At 34.5% G+C, this 18,553-nt stretch overlaps 2 protein-coding genes and 1 long non-coding RNA gene across 13 annotated transcripts; 2 read left to right on the top strand and 1 right to left on the bottom strand.

Moving 5' to 3' along the window:
* Window positions 1-5,853: 5,853 nt before the first annotated feature.
* On the top strand, window positions 5,854-8,353 carry LOC131627400 (cysteine synthase-like). Of its 2 annotated transcripts, XM_058898258.1 has the most exons (11): window positions 5,854-5,985; window positions 6,064-6,135; window positions 6,239-6,348; window positions 6,447-6,504; window positions 6,600-6,863; window positions 6,943-7,080; window positions 7,198-7,249; window positions 7,386-7,465; window positions 7,689-7,748; window positions 7,836-7,916; window positions 8,064-8,353. In XM_058898258.1, exons 2-11 carry the CDS (start codon window positions 6,097-6,099, stop codon window positions 8,151-8,153), a joined length of 972 nt encoding a protein of 323 aa, XP_058754241.1. In that variant the 5' UTR covers window positions 5,854-5,985; window positions 6,064-6,096; the 3' UTR covers window positions 8,154-8,353. The 2 variants fall into 2 exon arrangements, with proteins under 2 accessions (XP_058754241.1, XP_058754240.1); XM_058898257.1 differs by having other exon boundaries at window positions 5,919-6,135.
* A 1,358-nt stretch (window positions 8,354-9,711) lies between these two features.
* Window positions 9,712-12,078, top strand: LOC131627416 (cysteine synthase-like). 2 transcript variants are annotated; one of them, XM_058898274.1, is made up of 11 exons: window positions 9,712-9,823; window positions 9,977-10,020; window positions 10,112-10,221; window positions 10,324-10,381; window positions 10,462-10,725; window positions 10,806-10,943; window positions 11,048-11,099; window positions 11,203-11,282; window positions 11,387-11,446; window positions 11,534-11,614; window positions 11,770-12,078. In XM_058898274.1, exons 2-11 carry the CDS (start codon window positions 9,982-9,984, stop codon window positions 11,857-11,859), a joined length of 972 nt encoding a protein of 323 aa, XP_058754257.1. In that variant the 5' UTR covers window positions 9,712-9,823; window positions 9,977-9,981; the 3' UTR covers window positions 11,860-12,078. The 2 variants fall into 2 exon arrangements, with proteins under 2 accessions (XP_058754257.1, XP_058754259.1); XM_058898276.1 differs by lacking the exons at window positions 9,712-9,823; window positions 10,112-10,221; window positions 10,324-10,381 and having other exon boundaries at window positions 10,006-10,020; window positions 10,407-10,725.
* Window positions 12,079-13,047: 969 nt separating this feature from the next.
* LOC131627417 (uncharacterized) lies at window positions 13,048-16,201 on the bottom strand. 9 transcript variants are annotated; one of them, XR_009291445.1, is made up of 7 exons: window positions 15,141-16,201; window positions 14,928-14,960; window positions 14,671-14,838; window positions 14,328-14,579; window positions 13,927-14,038; window positions 13,597-13,659; window positions 13,048-13,189 (listed from the first exon to the last, which is right to left on the bottom strand). It is a non-coding gene; the product is annotated as an uncharacterized LOC131627417 (long non-coding RNA). The 9 variants fall into 9 exon arrangements; XR_009291447.1 differs by having other exon boundaries at window positions 14,671-14,835; XR_009291442.1 differs by having other exon boundaries at window positions 14,928-16,201.
* Window positions 16,202-18,553: the final 2,352 nt, after the last annotated feature.

Raw genomic sequence — 18,553 nt, 5'->3', positions numbered from 1 at the left:
AACATGAAAAATCATTTTTCCAGAGTTTCAACCCCCAAATAGTTTTCACCGAAAACACTCATAACTTAGCTCCGACTCTGACTCGCAACCAGACACAACAACACAGCATCCACTATCAACAATTTCATCAAATGCATAATTTCAACAGTAATATTACATAATTCAACACTCAACCATCAACCACAACATCATCATATAATATTCTTAACACATCTAATTCATCAACAACATACAATTAATCCAACATTCACATGCAACAATGATCATAATATTGAGAGAAGAAAAATACACACCAAGCATAGACATAATCTACCCACCATCATCATACATACCCTTAGATAATTAAAACTCCACCCTTACCTTAGATTTTATCTAGCAAAAATTCCTTCAAGATCTAACAATGGTGCTCTTCTAAGACTCTTCTTCTTTGCCATAACCTCTTTCTCTTTTTTTCCAAACTTTTCATGTACAACTTAGAACGGATTCTTCTCACTTCTCTCTTTTCCTAATAAACCATTTTTAAAGAACATATGGTGTAATTAAACCTATTATGTACTATGTATATGTGATAATTTACGTTAAAGTTCTGTTATGAATTTTGTGCATGTGATAACAGTATTGTGAATCCGGATTCCAATATCCGGTCAAACCCTTGAGACTGTATTTGATGAGTATTGCGTGTATACATGCATAGGGTAAATTTGAATTTCAATCTCTAGATACACCAACAAAATAATAAAGAGTGACTCCGAATTTTGTATTCCGTACATATTTTTTATTTTTATTTGAGATGGTTATAAGATTGGATTTATAGTCTTGCGGTATGTTTGAATTTCAAATTTCAAAAGATGCAAAAATTTATTTTTAAATTTTCACCAAAATGAGTGATTAATATATAAGATGCAATGAATAATTCTAAAAAATAATTCTCTTTAATAAAAATATTTTATCCATAAAACATGATAACATTTCTTTTTGAATCTTTGTTAAAGCAAAAAAAAATCTAGTGTTTTTGAGAGGTGAACAATTATTTTTTTATATTTATTAAATAATTAATATATTTGATCATAAATACTCCCTTCCGTCTCAAATATAAGCAACAACAAAAAATTTCAATAATCTTAAATATAAGCAAAAGACATCTATAATTATTACATTCAATGTCATTGTTCTAAATATACCCCTACTTTTTTTTCTTTCATATTTCTATGTCTTTAACAATTTCCAAAATAAAAAGTATGGATAAAGTTAGAAAGAGTCTAAGACTTAAATTTATGAGAAAATATCTTTTTTTCGGCCCTTAATTTTGCCTCCGGGTCCATTATGGTTCCTTAACTTTAAAAAAGACCATTTTAATCCTTTAACTCTGTAAACTGGGTCACGCTAACCATTTTCGTCCATTGTGTTAGTCAAAGTCAATCTATAACATCATGTGACGCTGACGTGGAATTCCATGTGGCTTAGCGACGGGAAAATCTGTCACTTAAATATTTTCTGGATTTTGACAAGAGATCTTCATCTTCTTCCCCAATTTTGCTTGCACATTTTTAATAGTTCAGAACCTATGCAATATTTTCCAAGTACTAAATGTTCAATGCACATTCACAGAAAAGCCAATGATTTATCCTTGTAATTAAAAGATTTTAAGCTAAATAAAATCAACAACTAATGCATCAAATATCTTAATCAACCTAAAATTATAGATCAAAAATCCTTATCACAGGCCTAGACCTACTTTCTAAACACCAACCGTTTCATCCTCAAATAAAATCTCAAATCAAATTTATTCCATTTTTTTACAAATTTGTTTCTAGATCTGGGTATGTATCCTTAATTGAATAAATGCCATGTACAAGGTAATGATGCTTAACTGATGAACAAAGTGAATCCAGGATGCGAAAATCTTTTCCAAATTCAAATTAATTTACGGAATTGAAAACGAACTGAATTAGTTAAAACTTTCTAAAAAGGATGGACAGCTTGCACACGAAACCCTCACATGCTAAAATGACGAATCTGCAGGCCTGGAAATCAGCGAAAGAAAATAAATATGTAACTAAAAAAAGAGGTTGCAAGTTTGTGTTTGGTTACGGCAGAGAGAGGTTGATGATGATGATGTTTTCACGATGGTTATGTGGTGGTGTATGTTGTTGGTGTACGGATATGTAGGATTGGTGAAGAAGCATGTTGTTGGTGTACAGATCTGTGGGGTTGGTGAAGAAGGATGTGCTATATGGGTTAAAGAAAATACAAAAAATTTGGGTTTGAAAATTGAAGAATATTGTGGGTTTGATGAATTTTCTGGGTTGTTGTATGAGTTAATATGTTATATGTTTTATGAAAGATCAAATCTGAAAAGAAAAAAAAACTAGCTGCTACACATGGAAGAAGAAGAAGGTGTTGAAGAGAAAATGCCAACTCATATGCCACATGTGCCACATCTGCAGACCCAAACGTTTGTTTACAGTAAATAGACGGAAATAACCTACGTGCTCCGTTTTTAAGTCTTAAGGATTTATTTGAACTTTTTAAAAATTAAGGGACCATAATGAACCCCGAAGCAAAGTTAAGAGATAAAAATGAGTATTTTCCCAAAATATAGACATTTTTTTAAAGGGTGGATTTTTTTTTTAAAAATGTTAAAAACCACTTTTCACCCCTGTAATATAAGCGAAATTTGATTTACCCCATGGTAATATTTTTTTTTTAGTTTCCCCCTGTAATATTTGTTTTGTTTGGATTATCCCCCTAAACGTGCAATTTAAACACCAAATATGAGGGGGGAAATCAAACAAAAAAAATATTATATGAGGTAAACTTTACACTTAGGAGGCAAAAGACAAAGTAATTTTATATTTCAAGGGGGTGTTTGAAAAAAAAAATTTACAGGAAAAAAACGAATTTCTCCTATATTACAGGGGTTTTATATATTTAATCCATTTTAAAATTGCTTATATATAGAAAATTTCTCAACCAACCCCATGGATTTATTACACACCATAGAAATTTCCATTTTTGCCCCCAACTTTCGTAGATGGATCTTCGGAAGCACCTCATATTTTGAAAAAAATTGATTTCTTCCGTAGATGCGTCTACGGAAGCGTACAAAATCAAAGAAATCATATTTAAACACACATTTTTTCAATTTAAAAATACTTCCGTAGATGCATCTACGGAAAGTGGTGAAAACAGAATGTTTCGTAAATTCATCTACGAAACAGTCTGCTATTTTTTGAATTCATTTCATTTTCATTTAAAAACTCCATTTTTTAAACACACACTTGTTTTAATTCAGAAATACATATAAAGACAACAATAAGTAGACCAATAAAAATACAATATATAAATAATGTCGGTCAAATACACAATCCAAATACATAGTTGAGTACATCATCAAATACATAAACAAATCAAATATAAATACATCATCTAAAAAAAACTACTGAGTATGCCGGGTAGCATCCTGCGTACCATCCTGCCCATGTCCTCCACCTCCGTCTCCGCCTCCGAGTCCACCAAGGGCTCTACTGGCTCTACCCCTGGCGTCAAGTGTCCCACGAGTCCTGACTCGATGTCGACGGTACATAAATGCACTCTCTGCCAGCCTGATCATATCGTCCAGCACACTCCTATGAGAAGTCCCCTCAGGGAATAAACCCTCTACAATGACTCCGAGGCCCCTGTAAGCTATCTGACGACATAGAGGAAAAAGATCCTGAGTGTGGTCCAACTGAGCCTGGTGCGCACAGAGAATCTCCTCATGGGCTGGTCGGGTGGACCTCCATCGGCAGCTGGAAGCATGTAGGGGTGTGAGACTTTGTAGTACCAGGAGATGTATCCCTCGCCACAGCTCCAGTCATGCTCTGATGGCGTCGTCCATGCCTCCTCAGGGACCATGTGATGCTCTCAGTCTACAAAGACCTCCTCTAACTGCATACGGATCATGGCGATAGAAGTTGAGACAGTAGGATTGTGAGGTATCGTCTGCTCATATCCAAACTGCCGCATGACGCGCTCCGGAAGATAGCGTACAACAATAGTCGAGATGGCGGTCAACCATCCAGAATACAGAGCTATCTCGTCAAACAGAACCGTCTCCTAGTGCTCAGCATAGCAGTCATACCTGATATCCTCAGCGGCCATGCGGTCAAGACCGCGGCTATATGGATACGGCACCTGGTTCCCTCGGCGGGGGGTGAAACAACTAGCACGCGGCATGACCTCTGTGTAGGTGGGCACCTCTTCCCAACCAATAATGTATGGGAAGTGTTGTAGTATCCAAGCCTGAATCAACAAAACACGGTTATTTTAAAGTACTATAAAAAATATAAAAAAGTAGAAGAGTATAAGATTGTTACCACTAAAAGTGTACAGCTGCCTGCCACCGTCCTTACCTTCCACATGCATCATTTTCCCAGTCTATAGTAATTGTACGCCAGTACAGCCGCTCCCCAGTTGTACTCATGGATACGTGTTATATCCGATAAGTACGTATAGTATACGACGTCTGTGTACGACGAGGTGGTGTCCATAAAGAGCTGGGTGCCTATCAAATATAGGAAGTAGCACCTCAGCGCCCGCTCTCTGTGCGTAGCCTGCTCCAACTCGTCTCCCTCAGTCTGGTGTGCCGCAGTGAGCTCCGCATCGTACTGTCTCTAAAGGAAGCTAAACCTAACGTGGGTCCCCCAAGTCCTCTCCACCTCCTCAAGGTCCTCATCGGGATCAACCCCCAGCTCAGCAATCAACATCTCCTGAGCTTCCGCCTTCGTCATCCTACTGTGAAGAAAGAGGGTACCCCTAATAGGTAGATGAAGCAAGCATGCCACATCATCTAGGGTGATAGTCATCTCACCTTGGGGTAGATGAAAGAAGGAGGTCTCAGGATGTCATCTATCCGCAAAGGTCGCAAGCATACCATTATGTATAGTATGGTAGCCGAGCGTACAGAGGTCCCTCAAGCCTGAAGCTGCCAATACCTCCTGAAACCATGGCTGGTCAGGCTGCGCGAGATCCCTTATCTTCCTCCCATGATTGTAGAACCTCTAGGGATTCCTGCTCTGAAATTTTATGCAAAATTTAAACGGTCAGTAATAATCAAGGTGAGAGCTGAAGAAAATAAATATGTAACTATCAAATAAAACTTACATTTCCATCCCATATACATCTCGCAGCATGATCAGCATATCCAGTAAGCAGAGAGGCGTCTACGGGCCCACCGGGGTACCAAACGGGCTCTGGCACTGGCCCCCGCACCAGATCATCCTCGTGTACCTTCGGAGGTGGCCCGACAGAAGAAGTACTGCCCCGACGAAGCCTGCGTGAGGGTGGTGGCAACTCTGACGTAGAAGTACCCTCAGGATCATCCTGAGGTCTCCGTGATGGAGTAGTAGACGTAGATGGAGTGGTTCTGGCTGATGTAGGTGAACAAATGGGCCCCGCTAGAGCGGGTGTTGGAGTGGGCCTAGCTGATGCAGGTGAAGGAATAGGTCCGGCTGAAGCGGGTGTGTCGGATGTAGAAGGTGGGTCAGGTACAACCGCAGCTCCATCGGTCACCTGAGATACTGTACGCGATGTTCGTTCTTGCCGAACGGATGCGTGTTGTGTTGTCTTACCATGGATGTCTCTGTCCGGACCGTGAGTCATGATGTCTGCATTATGATACAAAAATGATCGAGTTAGAAACTGCGTATTTATTAATAAACATAAAAATAAAACCAGAAAAATACTCTTCCGTAGATGCGTATACGGAATCACCATGTTTTCAGAAACCCTGGGTGCTTCCGTAGATGGATCTACGAAAGTATTTTTGTTTCAAAAACATTGGGTGTTTCCGTAGATGGATCTACGGAAGTACCCTAACGCACAACTCTTCCGTAGATCCATCTACGGAAGCTACTGAAAGGAGAGAACTCAACAATGACGTCTTCTACGTACTTCTTCAACAATCCCAAACTGACATTGAAACTATACACGTGATCAAGTGATGTATGTCTTGTTACTGTTAGTACAACATTTTCATTCTCTGTTTTAGGGTTTTTTGAGTTTTACATTATGCTTTCACAGTCAAGCTTTTGCGGTGGATCTTCATCAGACATCATGGACACACAGTTTGCAATCAAGAAAGATGCCACTCAAGTAATATTTTCTCTTAATAATAACTACTTTTTTTTCTTTCATATCTTTCATTTTTATGTTTTGTTTTAGTAAAATAATTATAATTTTATTGTGATTTGTGAAGTTAATAGGGAATACTCCATTGGTATATCTTAACAACATTACTGAAGGCTGTGTTGCTCGAATTGCTGCTAAACTTGAATATTTGCAACTTTGCTGCAGTGTTAAAGATAGGCATGGAGTTCTTCATTTTCACAAACTTGAAATGTTTTGAAATTTTTTAAGATTCTTATATAAGAATTTGTAATCATAATCTTGTTTCTTTCACTCAGAATATCACTGAGCATGATTGAAGATGCTGAGAAAAAAGGCCTCATTACACCTGGAAAGGTAAATAGTCAAGTTTCATATCTAGGGTTTGTTATTGCCTATGCTGTTGTATAGTATTATTCATATTGTTGGATGTAAGAACAATGGTTGAACAGACTGTCCTTATTGAGGCTACAAGTGGTAACACTGGCATAGGATTGGCGTCGATAGCAGCATTGAAAGGCTATAAACTTATAGTGACGATGCCATCTCATGCGAGTCTTGAGAGAAGAATTATACTGCGAGCTTTCGGAGCTGAGGTGTATTTGACAGATCCTGCCAAAGGAACTTATGCGGTTTTTGAGAAAGCGGATGAGCTATTAGCGAAGACGCCTAATAGTTATATGCTCAGTCAATTTGAAAACCCTGCCAATCCCAAGGTATTATTGAAATTCATGTTTCCTAATTTAGTTGATGAGATGAAAAAAAACAGTAGGCAGTAATTTTACATTGTTGTAGATTCATTATGAGACGACTGGACCTGAGATTTGGAGAGACTCTGGAGGGAAAATTGATGCTTTGGTTGCAGGGATAGGAACTGGCGGAACAGTGACTGGTGCTGGGAAGTTCCTCAAGGAGAAAAACTCAGAAATCAAGGTTGATTTGTTTACCCTGCATAGTTTTTGTGTTGAGAGTAAATATGTGAACAGGTTTTTATGTTGATTTATTTATAATTATATTAATTTTATGGTTTATGTCGCTTTTCGCCCCTAGGTGTATGGTGTAGAACCGGCTGAAAGTGCGGTTCTGAATGGAGGAAAGACAGGTGTTTTTAGGATTCTGAAAATTATTGTTATTCATTGGAACTGTCAGAGTTTTATTCTTTAAAATTTAAGCAAGTTCTTAGACAAACATTTGTGACCATTTGCTGATTGATTTTTGCCTTTCCACACATTTCACAGGCAAACATCTAATGCAAGGGATCGGTGCTGGTTTCGTTCCTTCTATCCTGGAAGTTGATCTCCTTGATGAAGTTATTCAGGTACCTAAGCTTGCAACACTAATACATTAATTCAATTCTTTTGTTTCCTTTATTGGCCTAAGTGAAACCTTCGTAATATGTTAATCTGTAGTGACAGTGAGGAATATTAAGTCTGAATCTTTGATTCTTGAAAGATAACTGCAAGATCCAATTCAATTTTAGCTGGTATTACAATGGATTCTGTTTTGAGTTATGACAAACGAGGTTTTATCATGAACTACAGGTTTCAAGTGAAGAAGCTATAGAAACGGCTAAATTGCTTGCTTTGAAAGAAGGTTTACTGGTATGACTTCATAACTTGTTATTCTTGCTATTTGGTTTTTCAAATTCGTAACTGCAAATATGATGATATTATGAATGTCTTTTGCAGATGGGAATTTCATCAGGTGCTGCTGCAGCAGCTGCATTAAAATTAGGAAAGAGACCAGAAAATGCAGGAAAGCTCATCGTTGTAAGTTTCCCATCCTTTTTTGCGAAGAATTATAAGATGATTATGGTCTACGACTTACACCAATACTATTACATAGTGTTTGCTGTGAATAGAAGATTGTCAGTTGTTAATGCCAATGTTGAATAAATCTGAATCATTGTTGTGCAGGTGGTTTTTCCTAGTTTTGGAGAACGTTACTTGTCTTCAGCACTTTTTGAATCCATCAGGCAAGAAGCCGAACAAATGACATTTGATTGAAGTCATATTCCTATTCAAGCTCTTCTGCCATAAGCTGGGTTCTATAATAAGTTGAACTATGTTTTGATAAACACTTTTGTTAAATAATAGCATTTGGATAGGCAATTCAATTACTGTCTACACAGACATGACTTATGATTTATGAATATTTAGTGGAGATTAATCTATGTTAGAGAACTTGTTAGAACATAAAAGATGGAATCAAATGAACCATTACTTTTAATTTAGTCATAAGTTATTATATTAACAACTATTGTCTTAGTTGATTTTATCCTATGAAATAGCTTATTTTTTTAAGTAGGTAAAGCTTCATTTTCTAGCTCAAATTTTTGCATCACTAATAAAAAAAATTATCAATTAGTTTTAGAAATATATAATTTTATTTTGTCTACATATTTTGTAGAAGGAACTTGCTAATATGATTCAGATTAGCTTTTAAATAGCTAACATAGAAGGTTTTTAATTGAAGTGGATTTATAATTTTACTTGCAAAAAATCTTTTTAAGTTTTAAGATGTTAGCAAGTTGAATTAGAACTTCTTATGGTGGCATTTTAGCAACAGGTTGGACCATTTTTCAAGTGCTTTTGCTGAATCATTGGATTGGAAATGTTTTCTCATTGCTGAGCTTTCAGGGGAAATGGCAGCTATTGAGCTAGCAAAAAACAAACCTTGGAATAAGCTCTGGCTTGAAACTTATTCTAAAGTAGTGGTTTTAGCTTTCAAGCCTCCTTTTGTAGGGCTTGACAAATTCGTAATAATCTTTAAATTTCTTTGAGACGGTCTTAGCCTAATTTCTCTTTTTTTTTTGGGTTTTATCTTTATAATCAGTTTTCATTTAGAATCTACTATTGACTTAAGAGGTAGAACGGATGGTCCCCCATAATATCATATTCTATTTATGCAATGATGCCCGATTATAAGATCATATCTAAAGATTATTTATGGAAGTTACTCCCTCCATTCCTATTTATAAGTAAATTTTAACTTTTTATATTCATTGAATAAATGTTGTATTTAATTTTTATATCATCTAAATACAACATTTATTCAATGAAACTAAAAAGTCAAAATTTGCTTATAAATAGGAATTGAGGGTATTGTTTATGAGGGGGTCTTCACAACTATATGATAGTCCCACAATGATAATACTAACTTGAGCCTCATGTTAATAAAATCTATAAATAAATCATTTATGTTAAATATAAAACTTTATTTAAAAAATTGGATATTAATTTAGATAAAAAGTTATAGTTAATTTTTTTAAAATTTAATTGAAATACATTGATAATGTAAAGATTTTTTACACTAAATCACAATCATTGATAACTATAAAAGATTTGACTATTATTTTAACTTATTTTGAAGTAATACAATTGAATATTCATGATCTAACGATGGTGTAAAAAATTAAACTCTTTTTTATAGTTTTTTTCAACGTAAATTTTTTATTTATTTTTTCTAAGTTGGTTGCCAAATGTGTTAAAATTGAAATTTTTTAAAAAAGAAAAACACAACCAACACTTTTTCAAAAATATATTTCCAAAAAACATGATAATAGCTTTTGGATTTTAGCTAAAAGAACAAAAGTCTAATAGCTCTTGAATACACATACGGTCAAGCTTAATCTTTCTGTTTCTTCAACAATCCAAAACTGTCATTGAAGACATTGGTTAGTAAAACATTTTCAATCTCCTTTGTTTTCTCATTCTTACAGTTTCATGTGCCCCAATAATTATAGAGATCTTATATATGATGCTTTCTTTTTCTGCTGATTTCTAAAAAGAAACTAAATAATCAAGCTTTTGCTGGTTTTCTTCATCAGATATCATGGAGACACAGTTTGCAATCAAGAAAGATGCTACTGAAGTAATATTTTCTGTTAATAATAACTATTTTTTGTTTCATTTTTTTTATTTTTATGTTTATTTTTGTTAATAATTATAATTTTATTATGAAGTTAATAGGGAACACTCCATTGGTATATCTTAACAACATCACTGAAGGCTGTGTTGCCCGTATTGCTGCTAAGCTAGAATACTTGCAATCCTGCTGCAGTGTTAAAGATAGGCATGGAATGCTTCATTTTCACAAACTTGAAATCTTTTGAAATTTTAATTTTTAAGATTTTATATAAGAATTTGTAAGGATAATCTTGTTTTTTTCACTCAGAATATCATTAAGCATGATTGAAGATGCTGAAAGCAAAGGCCTTATTACACCTGGAAAGGTAATTACTCATGTTTGATTTCTAGGCTTTTGTCCTGAGCTTGTAAGTGAGTTTAATCTTTTTGAACAATGGTTGAAAAGACGGTCCTTGTTGAGCCTACGAGTGGTAACACCGGCATAGGATTGGCGTCGATAGCAGCACTGAGAGGCTATAAACTTTTAGTGGCTATGCCATCTTATGTGACTCTGGAGAGAAAAATCATATTGCGAGCTTTCGGAGCTGAGATATATTTGACAGATCCTGCAAAAGGAATTGATGGTGTTTTTAAGAAAGCGGATGAGCTATTAGCCAAGACGCCTAATAGTTATATGCTCAATCAATTTGAAAACCCTGCCAATCCAAAGGTATTGTTGAAATTCGTATTTCGTAATTTGGTTGATGAGATGAAAAAAACTGTAGTCAATGATTTTTTTCTTTGTTTTAGATTCATTACGAGACGACTGGACCTGAGATTTGGAGAGACTCCGGAGGGAAAATTGATGCTTTGGTTGCAGGGATAGGAACTGGGGGAACTGTAACAGGTACTGGGAAGTTCCTCAAGGAGAAAAACTCAGAAATTAAGGTTGATTGTTTACCCTGCATACTGAGTGAATATATGAACAAGTTTTTGTTATGATTTATTTATGCTTTATGCTAAGTATGATTTATGCCGCGTTTCGCCCCTAGGTATATGGTGTAGAACCGGCTGAAAGTCCGGTTCTGAATGGAGGAAAGCCAGGTGATTTTATGATTCTGAATACAAATATCATTGCTATTCATTTGAGTTGTTCTGACTTGAGGCCGTTTACTGATTTATTTTCCTATTTGTAAACATTTCAAAGGAAAACATCAAATCCAAGGGATTGGTGCCGGTATCGTTCCCCCTTTATTGGAATTTGATTTCCTAGATGAAGTCATTCAGGTAGCTTGCAACACTAATAATACATTGTATTTCTATTCTCAATTTTGATCTAGAATCTAGTCTTTTCCTTCATTTAAAATGAGACTCTCTTTTATGAACTACAGGTTTCAAGTGAAGAAGCTAAAGAAACTGCTAAGTTGCTTGCTTTGAAAGAAGGTTTACTGGTATGACACCATAACTTGTGATTCTTGTTATTTGGTTCTGCAATTACATAACTGAAAATACTATGATATTATGAATGTCTTCTGCAGATGGGAATTTCATCGGGTGCAGCTGCTGCAGCTGCTATAAAATTAGGGAAGAGAACAGAAAATGCAGGAAAGCTCATCGTTGTAAGTTTACAATCCTTAAAAAGTTTTATCGTCGCAGAATTATAAGATGATGTCTATACGACTTGTGCCAATATTATTATTACACAATGTTTGTGGTGAATAGCAGATTAGTTGTTAATGTAAATGTTGAATAAATCTGAATCAATGTTGTGCAGGCTGTTTTTCCGAGTTTTGGAGAACGTTACTTATCTTCACCACTTTTCGAATCCATCAGGCATGAAGCTGAACAAATGACATTTGATTGAAGTGTATAAATTGCTTAATTAAAAAGTCATTCTCATTCAAACTCTACTGTCACAAGCTGTGGTCTAGAATAATTTGAACAGCATTTGAATAATGATGTTTGGATAGCACTTCAACAAGTGTCCACACAGACATGACTTATTAACAACTACTTTCTTAGTTGATTTCAGTCTTTGAAATGGCTTATTTTCTAAAGCAGTTAAGCTTCAATTTCTAGCTCATATTTTTCATCAATATTTTAAAAAAAAATCAATTAATTTTAGCAATATTAATTTCAATTTTTTTTTTTAATATTTTGTGGAAGGGCCTTGCTAGTATGATTTAGATTAGCTTTTAATTAGCTTCTGTAGTAGGTTTTCAGTTGAAATATATTTATAATTTTACTTGCAAAAAAATCCCATAAGTTGTTAGATGTTAGCATGTTGAATGGGAACTTCTGAGAAGCTGTCATACAAAGAAATACCACTTTTTATATAGAGTAGTGTTATTTGAACACCCAACATTTAACACCACATATGTGACATTGTTTATGAATTATATATTATGTCTCTATCTCTCTTCTACTTTTTCAATTCATACACTTATACTAATTCATATATCAATGTTTCTATCTCTCTCCACATCGAATTCATCTAATTTCGAAAGTCACGTCTCGTCAACACCGATCTCATGCGATTAGCAACGACGATCTTTGATCCATCTCACTAGTGTAGAAAGGAGATATAACACCTTCTTTTTTGACATCTAACACCAGTTTTTGACCGGTGTTGTTGCTACCGGTATAGTAAATAGATATTTCACACCGGTTATAAAACAGATATGGTAAGTAAGTATTTCACGCCGTTTATTAAACAGGTATAAATACCTTAATTTTATATTTCAGAACTATATTTAATACTCATTATGAGCAAAAACAGGTGTTAAATTTTGACCATCCACACCATTTTTCAAAAATATCCGATGTTAAATATTGATATTTAACACATATTATAATTAGTGTAAAACGTTGACATTTACCACCTAATATTTATGCAGAAAGTTGGGGTTATATATTTGTTTTTTATTTGGGTTTTCTACTCATCCAAATTTGATAGTAATTTGAAACAATTATATACTCAGAAATTCATAGTTTAAACTAAAAAAATGTAAATACATTGAATAATTTAAGTATATATATACACTAAATCTCATACCATATCATAATATATGTTGCAATATAGAGTTAATGAATACAAAAGTTAAGTAAAAGAATTTAATTTTGCACAAAGTTGGTTCAATATTACACTGCTAATTCTAGAATCAACTCGATATAGCCCGACACCAATGTGCATCCTGAAAAAAAAAACAAATATATTAAGGCAAAATGTTCATATTATAAAAACTATTGAATTTTACAGTAAAATATAAATATAGCAAAATCAAGTTAGGTATCTATACAGGCCATACTATAACTCAAGTTTAATTGGAGCTCATTAGCCACTTGAAAGCAATCACTTGGTTAGATAAATTTGAAGCATGGACTCAAATGAAATTATTAGGTTTGTTAATAAATTAGATTTTTGAAATATGTGACCAATAATAAGTTGGCTCTGCATTGAGTCTATTGCAAAATTATCAGATCATAGTGTGGTTGTCCTTTAATAATTATATCCCTTTTTCCCAAAGTGTTTGTAGAAGTAATAGAAACACTACAACAGAGAAGAAAAATAAAGTTTGATTGATAAATTATAAAGACTTACCTTTTGTAAGGTTACCGATCTATGGTTAATACTAGTAGCATCATTGGCTTTCTAAGAGGAGCCCTGAATCATCCATACACAAGACTTTATAAGAAATACAAAAGGAACAAGTTGTTTCTTTATTGGTTGAAATTTCAAATGTTGTTTTCTACAAGTTTTTTTTTCATAATTTCATAAAGTACCCATGTATAACGTGCATATATATGACACTTGATTCCTTAAGGTTGAGCTTAAGGTGTGTGTATGAAGTACCACAAAGCACAATAGTATAATACTTAATCCTAACCTTTTATGAATCATTCAATTTGTAAGGTAGAAAATAACACATACCCCTGGAAGTTTCTTGAAACACTTATTCCCCCTATCTACCTCCACATCATAGTTTAGCATCCATTCAACAGATCCATCCATGGCTTCCTTATTTGCAATATCAAGTTGTTCTCTGAGTATACAATTGAGTGGACAAAGCATCATTATAGTATAAATTATAATAAAAGATGAAAAACACTATCGTTATATGCTATGAAGTATAAACAAAAACACTAAACAAGACACAAACATGAAATATAAGCTAAGGTTGTCATTATAAGTTGAAATAGTAATGGAAGCATCTCGACTGTAACAACACTAAAATTTATATTAGCAATGTTAATTCAAACCACAACAATTGTAAATCATTAGCATTTCGACATAAAGATATGGGTAGTCATAGACATAATGAACCTAAATACCTAATGTTAATGAAGAATGAAAGACTGTGATGAAGTTGAACATTAAGAGGCCAGAGTCATCAACTAAAATGTAGTAGCCAATAGCCTAAGGCCTGAAACAGAAAGCAATACTCATTACATTAGAAAAGCCAAGCCCACTAAAAATAATCTTTTGATTTCAACCATTCTCTTTCTTCACTCGCTTTGATTCTTGTTTTTCTAATAACGTTGTTGGGATTCTTCTACCTCTCAATCATTGTGACTGAAAGCCACCTACATTAAACCATGTTTATGATTATATTGAATTAATAAAAAGACTAAAATATATTAATAAATTTACATTTAAGGTTCTTGTTCATCCAACCTTTCCAGATAGTATATCCTGCCACAGACTTGAAAGAACAACATTCAACACAAATACAGAAAACCATGTTTTAACAAAAACTTTCAATCCTGGGTCTCCTTGTACTCACAGTATCACACCTTTCGAAGTAACTTCATAGCCTTGTGTTGTTATGGATGTGCTAAACTACTAAGGCAAGTGATAAAAAATCAGTCTTTTAACTATTATAAAAGCAAGAACAGCGTAAGAGCTAGTTGTATGGTCATGAAATGAATTACCAACTGTATAATTAGCCAAATTGCAATATCCTCCTGTGATTTGAAATATTAGAATGTTTTCCCCATTTGTTTAACGGTGATTTGAAATCAAAATCAAGAGATAGACATACAAACTTACAGCCAAATTAATTTTGATTTTGAATTGGTCAATCAAGAAAAGAAACATATAAATAAGAACACAATATAGGTGAATCTCTTGGTTTAGGGGGTTACCTTAAGCAGGGTTGCATCGTCGGAGAAGGAATGAGCGGTGAACGGAGATCGAGAATAAAAGAGCAAAGCAGAATGGAGAAGAATGAATGAAATCGTTAATGAAGAAGAATGAACCTCTCATGCATCAACTTCAAGATCAATTTCAAGATCACCAGTAAACCTCGTCCTTTTCCCCCATTGACGGAGGATCATCCAACAAGGAGTTGGACAAGAAATTTTCAGTTAAGAGTTCCTCAAGATCTCCGATAACAGAAGGGAAATAGAAGAAAGGAAGGCACATCCTAAGGTTCTGAGATAGCGAAAAGTTGAAAGGGATCCCTAACACGACACTTCCGTCAATAGTGACTACTATTGTGAATAATTACACAATCTCAAGAATCCTTATCGACGACGAAAATTCATGCGATGTTATGTACGCCAACATTTTTTTGTGGGACTAGGGCTAGGCAAAGAGGACCTAACACGATATGAAGGTGGAAATCTCCTGGAGTTAAATGACTCTGTCACTTGCCCTTGTGATACTAATGAATTGTCGATTTTCATAGGATAAGGAAGAGATAAGAGAACAATGAATATGTGATTCTTGGTAATCCCTTGTGAAAGTTTTTACAAATGCATCTTAGGAAGGTCTTTTCTCACAACACTAGATGCAATAGCTTTTAGTGTCCACCTGAAGATGAAATACCACAACTGCTCCGTTAACGAATTGTTATTCTGGTTGACTTACCTGGAGTCCACTTAATATATGAGAGAATCTTAAAGGACCCCAAGCAACCACCCTTGCTCTTTTGGAAAAAACATAAAGGAGACCCTTACCCTCGTCATCGACACAGTTGACCTCGATGTGCCAAGAAATGAAACCATGTCGGGTGACGAGATCGACTCCTCGGTGGGAACCAAAAATATGACCCTGAGGTCGGTTCCATATAGAAACTTCAAAATAGTTCCGCTTGATGAAAATCCAGCCAAGTTAATCTGGATATGAGACGATTTGTTGATTCTAGTGAGAAGAATCCTCATCTAAGAGATAACACGTGTTGGGTAATCCCTAGAGGGCAATAGTTTTATTATAACTTAGTACTTGTATTGAATTATCTATTAACAATATAAGTCATTTCTTTATCATGTTTATTTTTCCAAAATAATAAATTTTCTAGAATAGATAGTCTATTTGATGAAGCATTAAGTGTGACTTAATCGTGAGACTCCATTAAACATGAGGACATTATTTTTAAAGTATATGTAGTAAAGCTTTATTGTAAAGTGAGATAACATTAAAGAATTGAGATTATTATGTGGTTAAACTAATGATCATATTTCACAGATCATGGATAAAGAATTATCAATTCTTTACATTGGTGTAAATTTTTAAGAGTAATATTTGTACTAGATTGATCCACCGTAATACTACTACTACATAGAATATTAAGCAAGTATCATAAGTTGTTCTCAATGTGATAGTGGTGTATACTCTTTACATGTGAAAAAGCTCACATATATAGTGGAAACACTCAAAAAGAAAATCTTGAGAAAATAAGTAGGCCAAGTGGTTAGAAAGAACTTCTATAAATCTCTGGTGCAATTCTCTCAACCTCTATCTCTTTATATCGCTGCTATTTATTTATTTTTCGTTGTGTTTACTCTTTTCTTTTCTCCGATTTCCTTTTATTTACCTATTCAGCTCCATATTCTTTGTTCGATTTACAAACTTATTTTAAACAAATTTATTTATCTAATAATTTTTAATTGGATATTGTTTTTCAAACCTACACAATCCTCCCTTCTTCCTCTTGTGTTTGAAGTTACTTGTCTGACAGAGATAATAGTTAAGGTATCCTTACATTTTGAGTTCACCATCATTAACAACAAGACAGAATATAAAGCTTTCATCATCGGTCTCATGTTGGCATCCCAGATAGGGATGTAGAAGTTAAGATGTGAATAAACACACCATTAGTTGTAACCCTAATCAATGAAAGAGCACAAACCAAAGATCCATTACTACAAAAGTATGTAGTTTGGAACACAGAAAAGTATGCCAAGTTTTGGTCACATGAGATTATGCATATCCTGTCAAAGGAAAACACTAAGGCATACATCTTGATCAAGCTTGCAAGTGCAAGAACTTCACGATAGGAGGAATAGAACATGAAACCATCAAATAACAGGTAGATCTATTAGAGGGAAAATTCGTTTCGGCAACCTCACAAGTGTCGTCAAGTTGCAGCCGCCAAATACAACAACAAAATTTGACCCTATAATTTCCAATTCAATGATCTCGTGCTGCAAAAGGCTGACGTCAAAGGGAAAAACACTGGAGACGATAAATTTGCTCCCAATTAAGAAGGGCTATACGTAATCCGGTTCAACATAGGCAATTAAGCTTACACCCATGAGACTTTACCCGGGGAACTTATACTTAGGACCTAGAACGCCACCATTTTAAAATGATACTTCAGCTAAGTCGTCCTTAATTTAAATCATTGTAGAAGACCGAAACTTCAAAAATATAACACCATTGAGTTAAATAATGAAATGAATTTTCACGTAATTATATACGTTTTTTTCAAGGAAAGCAGAGCATGACATAACTAAATACACATGATCATTGTCACAAAAAGGTTATGTCAAATCACATAACAATCTTGACAGAAAAAGGTAATGTGTTGCTAAACATCACTCTCTGTTTATAATATTAAATAAACAATTTAATATTGTTGTCAACGTTACAAGAACTTACAAGGCCTCACACATAATGACAGATAGACGAGAAATCAAATAAATGAATAGGATTCATTTTTGATTTGGTGGTGCATTCTTACGATGCAGTAGCACTAATTAGAGAAACACGGTGTACCATAAGCTACAGTGTGTATACACGGGTCTATAAGTATAACTATTTACCAAAGTGAGAGTTACTTGTTCAGGAATTCTAAAAACCCTGGCCACACTAGGATTATGAGTTTGTGTTTTCTCTAAGACTTTCTTTGTTCACACCTAGCATTTTAAGATGAGTAATCACCCATTGTATAATTTGTTCGTGTGGACTGAGTAAAATCATTGTTGTTCATATTGTTCTCATGATCAACTCGTTTCGACAATCAAAGAGTTTGCACTACAAGAGGCCATCATTGATCTCTTACTCATGATCGTCATAAGGATTCATCATAAGAGAAACTTTTTGTATTTTGTATTGGTCAAAAAGTACAGGTGGCCTTTGTAGGTATATTATGTTGTAGGGTGATTGAGGTTTGTCCACGACGGCGAGAAGACTTGTACAATGGAAACAAATTTTGTTTGTACTCCAAAGTCTCTGCAGAAGTCTATGACCATAGTACTGGAAAACTGGGTCTCATTGTTGGAGACCATGGCTCCAGGGACTCTGTACCTGCACATAATATTCTGCTAGTAGA

This window comes from Vicia villosa, unplaced genomic scaffold (assembly GCF_029867415.1).
Source record: "Vicia villosa cultivar HV-30 ecotype Madison, WI unplaced genomic scaffold, Vvil1.0 ctg.000363F_1_1_3, whole genome shotgun sequence".
Taxonomy (NCBI): domain Eukaryota; kingdom Viridiplantae; phylum Streptophyta; class Magnoliopsida; order Fabales; family Fabaceae; genus Vicia; species Vicia villosa.
This window is presented reverse-complemented; position numbering and strand designations above follow the sequence as displayed.

Excerpts from the sequence above, each read along its gene's own strand:
- LOC131627400 (XM_058898257.1), top strand. The coding sequence starts at position 6,052 with ATGCTTTCACAGTCAAGCTTTTGCGGTGGATCTTCATCAGACATCATG. Across the intron at positions 7,749-7,835 it reads CTTTGAAAGAAGGTTTACTG|ATGGGAATTTCATCAGGTGC; the intron begins GTATGACTTCAT and ends TGTCTTTTGCAG. Across the intron at positions 7,917-8,063 it reads ATGCAGGAAAGCTCATCGTT|GTGGTTTTTCCTAGTTTTGG; the intron begins GTAAGTTTCCCA and ends ATTGTTGTGCAG.
- LOC131627416 (XM_058898274.1), top strand. The coding sequence starts at position 9,982 with ATGGAGACACAGTTTGCAATCAAGAAAGATGCTACTGAA. Across the intron at positions 10,726-10,805 it reads AAAACCCTGCCAATCCAAAG|ATTCATTACGAGACGACTGG; the intron begins GTATTGTTGAAA and ends TCTTTGTTTTAG. Across the intron at positions 11,447-11,533 it reads CTTTGAAAGAAGGTTTACTG|ATGGGAATTTCATCGGGTGC; the intron begins GTATGACACCAT and ends TGTCTTCTGCAG.